Source organism: Pleuronectes platessa, chromosome 14, assembly GCF_947347685.1.
Source record: "Pleuronectes platessa chromosome 14, fPlePla1.1, whole genome shotgun sequence".
In the NCBI taxonomy this organism is placed as follows: domain Eukaryota; kingdom Metazoa; phylum Chordata; class Actinopteri; order Pleuronectiformes; family Pleuronectidae; genus Pleuronectes; species Pleuronectes platessa.
The window spans coordinates 22,630,968-22,642,908 of NC_070639.1; the positions used below are offsets into that span (position 1 = coordinate 22,630,968).

The window sequence follows — 11,941 nt, forward strand, 5'->3', positions numbered from 1 at the left end:
CAAGGCCATAGAACTGAGTGGGGATACAGAGTGCTGCTTCAAGCTGCTGACTGATGTGCTCTCACTGTTACTGTCTATAAAGTTCTGTAATTAATTTCCAGCCTTTATGACATGAACATGATACTTGATGTTGAGTTTCCTTCTCTTAGTGGCAGGGGGTTGAAGGTCACATGAAGCTTTTTTACAAGCTTGTATTAATTAACTTTAATGTAGGTTTGAGTGTAGATTAGGAAATGCTTGAGTTGCAAAAGTACTTTGTTATTCAACGTTTGTTTATGGCTATGCAGGTTTATTGGTGGATTTCCAAATGACATAAACCAATATTATAACTAAAGGGAACTTTATAATTGTACTTTTAGATTAGATTAAACTTTATTGTCATTGCACAGTACAAGTACTTAAACAACGAAATGGGTAGATCCACACCCTTACTGGCTGGTACCCTAAAAGATGAGAGAGAGAGAGAGAGAGAGAGAGAGAGAGAGAGAGAGAGAGAGAGAGAGAGAGAGAGAGAGAGAGAGAGAGAGAGAGAGAGAGAGAGAGAGAGAGAGAGAGAGAGAGAGAGAGAGAGAGAGAGAGAGAGAGAGAGAGAGAGAGAGAGAGAGAGAGAGAGAGAGAGAGAGAGAGAGATTTCCACAGATAAACATTGAAACTGATGTGAAAGATCATTTCACTGTGTTCTGCTGTAAACTGAGCGCAGAAGGAGATAGACCAGACCTTGAATATCTAGAAGAGCAGCGTGACCTGAACCACAACTGAGCCGCAGCCGGCCCGGTGCAACATGGACGAGGACACTTCAGAGCAAGTTGGACCCTCACACACAAAGTAAGAGACCTGCTACAAACATGTGAAGCTCCAAACTGAATCCTCAGAGAATGAACCAGTGAATGATGTGTTCTGAATAAAACATGTTTGTGTTTGCAGAGGTCAGGACCACAGACTGAGAGCAGAGTCTCCAGGGTCCAGCTGTCTGTCTCTGAAGGATGACCAGTCCATGGCTCAACCTCTAGAATTCAGTAAAGAACCTGGACCCTCACATACAAAGTAAAAGACCTGCTACAAACATGTGAATCTCCAAACTGAATCCTCAGAGAAGGAACCAGTGAATGATGTGTTCTGAATAAAAACATGTTTGTGTTTGCAGAGGTCAGGACCACAGACTGAGAGCAGAGTCTCCAGGGTCCAGCTGTCTGTCTCTGAAGGATGACCAGTCCATGGCTCAACCTCTACAATTCAGTAATGAACCTGGACCCTCACACACAGAGTAAGAGACTGTTTCTACTGTGACCTGCTCTGAAGAGGCTCTAGTTTCCTCCATTGTGGCCCCTGCATTAGGACACAGCTTCATTGAAGTTGGTGACTAATCTCTCAGAATCATAATTTCATTCTGGAGTCATTTGAAATGGGCGTGACAAAATTGCTCAACAGTGCCACCTATGGAAAAGCCCCTCATTTAGCTTTCACCGATCCTCACGTAAATGAGGACAGTGGTGTATCATGACCAGATGCACAAAAAAGTCTCTAAGTGAATTACGATAGACGCAACAGGGAGCCCGCCATTTTTGCATTTAGTGGCTATTTTGACCATATTCCACATTTTTACTTTGACGAACTTGTCCCAGGGCTTTCATCAGATCAACTTCAAATTGAGATGAGTGTCATCACAACAAGACGGAGATACAAACTAACTCAAAGATTGATTTTTTTGTCACACCGTGTGACCGTTCTGTATCTCTGACAAATTTGGTCCAATTGGGTCCAAACTAGACGTGTAAGACAAGAGTCCCGGCCTGAAGACATCTACACAGAAATTATAACTTGAAATCCCAGTGCCCCCTGGTGGTAACAGGACATATCTTGTTTTTAGCATGTCTTACACTTGGATGTATTCTTCCTCATCCACTGACCTCAACCATGTCAACTGTATCAAATGGGTCTCAAGACATTGATAATGAAGACATAATATTACTGTGACTTTTTGTCAAACGCAACTTTTAGTGCTACAACGTAGCCCTAGTTTTTAATTGGATCTGCAACCTTCCACCAAGGAACTGGTAATCTGTTGTTTTTTATAATCCCACTAACAAACTAACCAATACAAAATGGGGGAAAACAAAACCTCTTTGACAGAAGTAATGACAACGTGTGACTGTGACATGTGACTTATCAGGACATGTCTTCGCAGGGAGAGGAAGAGGAGTCATGTTTCTGAGGAAGAGCAGTCGTCCTGCTGTGCTTGGTGTCAGGACGTCCTGAAGGATCCAGTCTCCACCAGCTGTGGACACTGGTTCTGCAGACAGTGCATCACCTTACACTGGGACCAGTCTGGCTCTTCAGGAGATTCCTCCTGTCCCCAGTGTGGACAAAGATCCAGAACAGGAGCTGGAGGTCAGACAGCCGGTCAGAGCAGCACTGTACATGTGTCTGCTGATGTCTTCACTTCTGACAACAGCACATGTGGTTTTATTTTGTTCCTTCATACAGTATCAACATTTAACATCGTTAGAAAAGAACAAAGTTAAAAAGATTTTATTTTCTGTAGTTTTTCTGTATCTGATGAAAACAATCATCATATTCTCAGATTCTGTCTCTCACATTGTTTCTTGTCTTTCAGCAGATCGTGGTCTGCAGGAGGTTTTAGATGAACATAAGCTCAGTCTGAGGAGGAGATGTGAACATGTGACTGAAGGAACTGATAAAACAGAAATTAGAACCCTCCTCAACAAGATCTTCACTGAGCTCTACATCACAGAGGGACAGAGTGAAGAGGTTAATACTCAACATGAGGTGTGGCAGCTTGAGACGGCTTCCAAGAGGAACCTCCGTGACACTCCCATCAGGTGCCAGGCCATCTTTAAAGCCTCCACTGACCAGCAGAGCAGCATCAGAGTCGTCCTGACCAACGGAGTCGCTGGTGTTGGAAAAACCTTCTCGGTGCAGAAGTTCACTCTGGACTGGGCAGAGGGTTTAGAGAACCAGGATGTGGATCTGCTGGCTGTGCTTTCGTTCAGGGAGCTGAACCTGGTGAAGGACCAGCACAGTCTTCTCACGCTGCTCGGTGTTTTCTATCCAGCGTTACAGAAGCTCACGGCAGAGACGCTCGCTGTCTGTAAACCTTTGTTCATCTTAGACGGCCTGGATGAAAGCAGACTTCCTATGGACTTCAACCACAGGGAGCTTGTGTCTGAGGTCACACAGAGGTCATCAGTCAACGTGCTGCTGACGAACCTCATCCGGGGGAATCTGCTTCCCTCGGCTCTCGTCTGGATAACCTCCAGACCTGCGGCGGCCAATCAGATCCCTCCTGCACTTGTTGACAGGGTCACAGAAGTACGAGGCTTCACTGACGAACAGAAGGAGGAGTACTTCAGGAAGAGATTCAGTGATAAAGAGCTGAGCAGCAGAATCATCTCACACATCAAGACGTCCAGGACCCTCCACATCATGTGTCAAATCCCAGTCTTCTGCTGGATCAGTGCTACAGTTCTGGAGCACATGCTGATCACAGACCAGAGAGGAGAGCTGCCCAAGACCCTGACTGACCTGTACTCACACTTCCTGATGGTTCAGACAAAGAGGAAGAACCACAAGTACGGTGAGGGTCATGAGACGAGTCCACAGCAGCTGACTGAGGCTGACAGGGTCGTTCTTCTGAAGCTGGGGAGGCTGGCGTTTAACAATCTGGAGGAAGGAAACATCATGTTCTACCAAGAAGACCTGGAGCAGTGTGGTCTCAATGTCACAGAGGCCTCGGTGTACTCAGGAGTTTGTACTGAGATCCTCAAAAGAGAGTGTGTGATCTTCCAGAAATCCGTCTACTGCTTTGTTCATCTGAGCGTTCAGGAGTTTCTGGCTGCAGTCTACATGTTCCACTGTAACACACACACAGAAGAAGTCAACAACTTCTTGGGAACATATGGGGACACAGACAGTACCTTCTCCCTGTATGACCTCCTGAAGAGAACCATGAAGAAATTCCTCACCAGTACAAATGGTCATCTGGACCTGTTTGTTCGCTTCCTTCACGGCCTCAGTCTGGAGTCCAACCAGAGAGTCTTAGGAGGCCTGCTGGGTCAGACAGGGAACAATCCAGAGATCATCCAGAGAGTCATCAACAACCTGAAGGAGATGAATAGTGATGCCATTTCTCCTGACAGAAGCATCAACATCTTCCACTGTCTGACTGAGATGAACGACATCGCAGTTCATCAGCAGATGAAACAGTTCCTGACGTCAGAGAACAAATCAGAGGAGGAACTCTCTGAGATCCACTGCTCAGCTCTGGCCTACATGCTGCAGATGTCAGAGGAGGTTCTGGATGATTTGAACCTGGTGAAATTCAACACATCAGACCAGGGTCGACGGAGACTGATCCCAGCTGTGAGGAACTGCAGGAAGGCTGTGTGAGTCCAGACATGATCAATAACATGTTCAATCAGTGGAGATGAGTCGTTCTTCAAATACACTCTGAAGAACGTGTGTGTGTGTGTGTGTGTGTGTGGATGTGTTAAAGTTATTATTATTATGTACATATACATTCTCATTGCTCTCATGTACATATGAGAACAACTAGATAAGATGTGGAAAGTGAAATGTAGGGGTGCAAGGGAGGTTATTGTTTCTACTGTATATATATATATGTATATATATATATGATCAAACAGCTAGCACAGTGGGAGGAGACGATCACTGAATCAGTGTTTTGGATGAGAATCCCTGACGGTTCCGTTAAACTGAAGAAGCAGGAAATATAGTTTATTCTTCTTTCTGGTCAAACCAGAGTTCCCACCCTGCGTTTGTCCTCCACCACCAACCAGTGCAGTGTCCGTCCCTCCAGGTTCCTGAAATTTTGACTTCACAATAATATGATCACTGTGACCTTTGACCACTGAAATCGAATCAGTTTATCTTTGAGTCAAAATGTGAAGAAATCTCCTAAAGACAGACTTGAGATATCATGTTCAAGAGGCCATGAACATGTTCTGAGGCACTGACCTCTGACCTTTGACCAACTGAATCTAATGAGTTCCTCTGTTAGACTGAATGAACGCTTGTTCCAAATCTGAAAGGATTCTCTTGAGGATTTTTTAATTATCAAATGATCACGTTTTGTATCAATGTTGTGTTTTCTGATTTAATTTTCACAGATTTTTTATTTTCTTTAATTTCAGCCTCTTTAATTGTGGACTCTCAGAGACACACTGTGAAGTCGTGGCCTCAGCTCTGAAGTCAGACCCCTCACATCTGAGAAAACTGGATCTGAGTAAGAACAGGCTGCAGGATTCAGGAGTGAACCTGCTGAGTTCTGGACTGGAGAGTCCAAACTGTCAACTGGAGACTCTGAGGTCCTTAAATCCTTCTTCACTTTTCAGACTTTCTTTCTTATTGGGTCATTATTTATTTAAATTGTCTCAGTTCTGCTCTGCTCACTGTCCCTCAGTCATATGTCACTCACCCAGCCTGTCAATCTAATCAACTCCATTCACCTGCACTCACCTGCTCCTGATCGCTAAGAAAGTGTCAGTAAATAACATGTGGACTGAGGCCGAGCACTCATCCACCTCAGGCTTTCAAAATAGGACACATTCTTATTGAAACACGTTGGACAAATATAGAAACACCAAGGCAATTCCTGTATGTGCAAATATACATGGCAATAAAAATTCTGATTCTGATTACAGGAAGTGAGTGTCAGGAGCCGTCCCTACTTTAACCAGTGTTTAATTAGAAACAATGGTCCAACATGTCTGATCTGATATTTATCTTCAGTTCACAGACTGGACTGAGGTCAGCAGCATGTTGAGAGTCTGTGTTGACATGATGACGATCCACAACAACAGGAGGACACATTCAAATATTCATATTTCTTTATCCAGGTTGAAGTACTGCAGACTGTCAGATATCAGCTGTTCTTCTCTGGCTTCAGCTCTGAGGTCAAACCCCTCTCATCTCAGAGAACTGGATCTGAGTAGAAACAACGACCTGAAGGAATCAGCAGTGAAGGAGCTGTGTGATTTTCTACAGAGTTCAACCTGTCAACTGGAGAAACTGAGGTCAATTCACTAACTGTCTTCTGTAGATCTCATATCTATAAAACAGCATTTATTCACAATTTATCTCATTTAATTCTAATTTAACATAATTCCTCTTCATATATAACTTGAATCCATTCATTAATTAATCTGTCACATTTTAAAAATCAGCTACCTGTTAAAACACTGAGTTTAGTTCTGGTTTTCCTAAACTGATCTGCAGGACAGAGACCGGGTCCAAATAATCTGTTTAATTGAATCAGGAATCGTTTTTAGTCCAACATGTCTGATTTCATAATTATCTTCCATGTTATGAGTCTGTGCTGACATGAATATGTGTCTGTTATTTTCACACATGAACTCTGTTTAATTTACAGTTAAGTGTTATTCTTTATCCAGGTTGAGGGGCTGCAAACTGTCAGAGATCAGCTGTTCTTCTCTGGCTTCAGCTATGAGGTCAAACCCCTCTCATCTGAGAGAACTGGATCTGAGTTTAAACGACCTGCAGGACTCAGGAGTGAAGGAGCTGTGTGATTTTCTACGGAGTCCAACCTGTCGACTGGAGACTCTGAGGTCAGACATCATATTTTAATGTTAAAGGTTCAGTGTGTAGGATATAGTGACATCAAGTGGTGAAGTGTCATGTTGCAGCTGAGCCCCCCAAGTTGATAATATTTGATGTCTTTTATTTTTAGAACCAAGTTCTTCCGCCCTGTTTCTTCCACTTTGGGTTAATTTCCAAATTGAAACCCTTCCTCTGGTTTCAGGACTTAAACAGGATCGTCCATGCCTTTATCCTTTCATCACTAGATCTCTGTCCCGCCCTGTACACACGTGTTCCTCAGGTTCCCTGCACCACTATCAACTGGTCAAACTGCTGCTCAGATCATCACCACTTCAAGAAAACATGATCATAGAACTGCTCGCCCTTTCCCACATCAACTGTGGAACATGTTCTGACAAGTGGGTCGGACATTTTCTGGAGCTGAAGCAGCAGCAGGAGATTGTCTGGGTCTGACTCGTTCACAGCAACAGGAACATGTGGGAACATTCAGACGAGGGGCGGAGCCAAAACACATATCTCCATGATAACCATGGTTATGTTAAGTTATGTTAAGTTACAGGTTCACTGTGAAGGAGTTAGTGACGTCTCCAGGTGTCGTACATGTGAATGTAATCCATTTGTTCATGTGTAAGACTCCTGAACATGTCCAGCAAGATATCTAGAGACATCTAGTGGTGAAGTTACATATTACAAACAACTGAACCCCGAGGACATGAGGACTTTCGAGATGTTTTCAGTCATGAACTCGTTAAAATAGTGTCTTGACATTTTCTAGAGTTTGACTTTCACATATGAAGAACGGATCAAGCAGGAGGCCGGACATGACGTGGAAAGATCAGTGTTGTTGTTTACAGCTCCTCCACACCGGCGTCAGCCCTCATCACCAAAAGCTCTTGAATCTCCTCATGTTTCCAAGTTGACGTCTTCGTCTTCTATGTGTACGACTCCTCTTCTTCATCCTGAGATATTTGTGTTCTTCCAGTTTCACGTCCGTCTCACTTGTTTGTGTCCTCAACAAGTCCACTCGTTCTCTGTGAATCCTCTGGACATTCACCTGCTCTATTCTCACATGGACTCACTCAGAAACTTTCTTAGGAGGCTGCAGGAAAAGTTCCAGAAAATGTCCAGAACAACTTGACTCAGACTTCAGATCTGAAAACAGAGACAGTGATGTTTTAGTTAAAGTCCTTTATTTTCACAAATGAACTCAGTTTAATTTACAGTTAAGTTTAATTCTTTATCCAGGTTGGAGAACTGCAGACTCTCAGAGATCAGCTGTTCTTCTCTGGCTTCAGCTCTGAGGTCAAACCCCTCTCATCTGAGAAAACTGGATCTAAGTAACAACAGGCTGCAGGACTCAGGAGTGAAGGAGCTGTGTGGTTTTCTACAGATCACAACCTGTCGACTGGAGACTCTGAGGTCAGTTCACTGACTGACTTTTGTAGATCTCATATCTATAAACAGCATTTATACACAATTGATCTCATTTAATTCTAATTTAACATAATTCCGCTCATGCACAACTTGAATCCTTTCATTAATTAATCTGTGACATTTTAAATATTCAGCTACTTGTTAAAACACTGAGTTTAGTTCTGGATTTCCTGAACTGATCTGCAGGACAGAGACCGGGTCCAAATAATCTATTTTACTGAATCAACACTTGTGTTTAGTCCAACATTTCTGATTTCATATTTATCTTCATGTTATGAGTCTGTGCTGACATGAATATGTGTCTGTTATTTTCACACATGAAACATGAAACTCTCTTTAATTAACGGTTAAATTGTATTCTTTATCCAGGTTGGATCAATGCAGTCTGTCAGAGATCAGCTGTTCTTCTCTGGCTGCAGCTCTGAGGTCAAACCCCTCTCATCTGAGAGAACTGGATCTGAGGCTAAACGACCTGCAGGACTCAGGAGTGAAGGAGCTGCTTGATCTAAAGCAGAGTTCAACCTGTCAACTGGATACTCTGAGGTCAGTAGATGGTTGGAGTCAGTCCATGCTGCTTTCATCAGTATTTTACTAAACACAGTCAGTATCACAGATCCAGGGTCGGTGCTACCAATCAGGAGTTGTGGTTATCAGGTGAACTTCAGGTTTAGTTGTTTCAGTCCTACGAAGCTCGTCCACTTCTTAACTAGATAAATCACCATGATAACTTCTGATGAACGGCTAACCTGCTCCAGGTTAGTCGTTCCAGATAGGTCCATGTGTCTTTATAGAGTAGTGATGTCAGAGGTGTCCACCACAGTGTGTCCTCAGAGTCAATGTGTGTCCTCAGAGACAGTGTGTGTCCTCAGAGTCAATGTGTGTCCTCAGAGTCAGTGAGACAGTGTCTGTCCTCGAAACAGTTTGTATACTCAGAGACAGTGAGACAGTGTGTGTCCTCAGAGACAGTGAGACAGTATCTGTCCTCAGAGACAGTGTGTGTACTCAGAGACAGTGAGACAGTGTGTGTACTCAGAGACAGTGAGACAGTGTGTGTCCTCAGAGACAGTGTGTACCCAGAGACAGTGAGACAGTGTGTGTCCTCAGAGACAGTGTGTGTCTTCAGAGACAGTGAGTCAGTGTGTGTCGTCAGAGACAGTGAGACAGTGTCTGTCCTCAGAAACAGTATGTGTACTCAGAGACAGTGTGTGTCTTCAGAGACAGTGAGTCAGTGTGTGTCGTCAGAGACAGTGAGACAGTGTCTGTCCTCAGAAACAGTATGTGTACTCAGAGACAGTGAGACAGTGTGTGTCCTCAGAGACAGTGTGTGTACTCAGAGACAGTGAGACAGTGTGTGTCCTCAGAGACAGTGTGTGTCCTCAGAGACAGTGTGTGTACTCAGAGACAGTGAGACAGTGTGTGTCCTCAGAGACAGTGAGACAGTATCTGTCCTCAGAGACAGTGTCTGTCCTCAGAAACAGTGTGTGTACTCAGAGACAGTGAGACAGTGTGTGTCCTCAGAGACAGTGAGACAGTATCTGTCCTCAGAGACAGTGTGTGTACTCAGAGACAGTGAGACATGTCTTCACCTGTAACAGCAGTAAATTCACCTCTCAGGTGTCCACTCTGCACTTTGACATGCAGAGGACACACACTGAGCTCTTAGCGTCTTCATTCCAACACGTGAACATGAAGCCGAGAGGAAGCTGCTCCAGCTCTGAACAGGACGATGGACGGATGATCACATCTGAACAGGACTGAAGTCCTGTTCAGATGTGATCATCTTTTTCTACTGGATGTGATGCATCACTGACTCACAGCTGATGAAGTGAGTCTCTGTGACACTGATGTCTTCTTCTCTCAACAGTTGGAGGGGGTGGTCTTTGTGAAGCTGAGTGTGAAGAGGACAGTGTGAAGAGGACAGTGTGTGTGGACGGAGGCTGAGCTGTGTCCTGAGGATCCAGAGGCTGAAGCAGCAGCAGCTTGTGTGTAGTCTCCAATCTACACAACCCCTAATCTGCATGTGTTTGTGAGATGAAGCCGGAGCACCTGGAGAAAACACGGGGAGAACATGTAGACTCCACACAGGAAGACCCCATCTGAACCGGATTCAAACCAGCAATCTTCTTGCCCCGATTATGTTTATTCACATGAAGAATGTGTTTATTAAAATAAGACACAACACAAGCAGAATATATAAACCCTCTATAAAGAGTCACATACAGTGTGTTTAAATTTGTCTTTATTTTTTTCCACCTTTGTCCCTCAGTATGTCTCCATGTGTGTAGAACCACATTCTGTGTATATGTTTGTTTATGATCTTAAAGTTCCTGGATTCACGTCATAAATTGATTTAGTCCAACACAAAGTTAAACACAATCAAATCACTTTGAGTTTAAAATTACAGTTTTGTCTTTGACACAAAAGATCAAAACTCTAGACTTATAAATCGGACGTTTTCATTTTTGCATCAGGTGCATGTAAATGTTTTGGGCAATAACTCGAGCTGCAGCCATTGCCTGTAGTACCTTTCATGTCGTGTCCTTCCTGTCATTGATGTACACAAGGTAGAGCACAGTGAGTCTGTATAGCATATAGATTAACATTGCCATTTGAAAATAAAGATAATAAAGATAATTGTGACAATGAATTTGTATTTATTGTTCTATAGCAGGGTATACAACAACTTGTGGTTAAAAAACATCAGAAGGAACTATTGGCCCCCAGGCATCTTCACTTTATTAACACTGGTTTAGAGGGTAGACCAATGGCTCTCTCTCTCTTTCTCTCTCTCTCTATCTCTCTCTCTCACACACACACACACACAGACAGACAGACAGACAGATAGAGGAGGATCTAGCTCTCTCTTTCATACTTTTTATGGAAAGGTGATCATAGTGTTCAAATATGACACGTCACAAGAACAGTCTGTGTTCCCTCCCCATGTGCCTGAGCAGGTTCCCTCAGAAACAGGCACACTCTGGTCTTTTAAGGGTCACGGGGGAATCCCGAAAGAGTGAAAGAGTAAAAAAGCATAGGAGTGATCATAGATGGTGCACATGAGGAAAATAAATCATACAGAGGTCAGACGGGGCCTTGACACAGACACGAGATCAGCACCTGCAAGCACAAGCATTGTCACAATATAATCTGAAAATATACAATTGCAAAAATAACGATTCTGAGCTCACTGAGATCCATGCAGAGATAAAAAAGAGGGACTCAGTATGTTTCCATTTAAAAGCAGTAGTAAAAAGCAAAGTTAAAGGTCTGCTATCACCTGGACGTCACCTCACCACCCCTGATCCACTGTCCAAGTTGCACTAAATACAGTGTTGATCAGAACCTTTCCTTTCCACCTGTAGCCCCGACTCCTCTGCCTGTGTATCTCACTATTAATCAATCAATCCATCACATTTTATTTGTCTATATGTCCATATTCACAAATCACAATTTGTCTCATAGAGATTTAACATGGTGTGACATCCTCTCTCGTTAACCCTCAACAAGAGTAAGAAAAAACTACTAATAACCCAAGTGCAATAGATGTCAAGTGTAGGAAAACATCAAGATTAAAGTTTTTAGCAGCATTAATGAGGGTAAACATTTTGAAGGATAACTGAAGGTCAAGTAACTAATGTTTACCTTCAATAGAAACTGAGTAAAGCGAAACACCAGAGACAGTGGAACAGTTAAAAACATAGGAAGTGATGACGCAGATCACAGAGCAGGTAGAGAACAACATTTAAGGGCATTAGTGTTCGAGACAAGGCTGCTGGGTTCAAAAAGAGGAATATAAACAACCATGTTCATAAACAGTCTGTGTTCTGGTCCGGGACAATGAGGGAGACTCAACAGGAGGGGGCAGTCACGGTCAACCTCCGTAAAAAAAAAACGAAGAAGAATTAGGAGG

The 11,941-nt window shown here is 43.4% G+C and overlaps 1 protein-coding gene across 2 annotated transcripts; it reads left to right on the forward strand.

The window, feature by feature from the left end:
* The first annotated feature begins 646 nt into the window (after window positions 1-646).
* Window positions 647-10,570, forward strand: LOC128455957 (NACHT, LRR and PYD domains-containing protein 12-like). Of its 2 annotated transcripts, none has more exons than XM_053439940.1 (11): window positions 647-825; window positions 925-1,044; window positions 1,145-1,264; window positions 2,186-2,388; window positions 2,615-4,403; window positions 5,172-5,345; window positions 5,877-6,053; window positions 6,432-6,605; window positions 7,843-8,016; window positions 8,401-8,574; window positions 9,896-10,570. In XM_053439940.1, exons 1-11 carry the CDS (start codon window positions 782-784, stop codon window positions 9,915-9,917), a joined length of 3,171 nt encoding a protein of 1,056 aa, XP_053295915.1. In that variant the 5' UTR covers window positions 647-781; the 3' UTR covers window positions 9,918-10,570. The 2 variants fall into 2 exon arrangements, with proteins under 2 accessions (XP_053295915.1, XP_053295916.1); XM_053439941.1 differs by having other exon boundaries at window positions 2,618-4,403.
* Window positions 10,571-11,941: the final 1,371 nt, after the last annotated feature.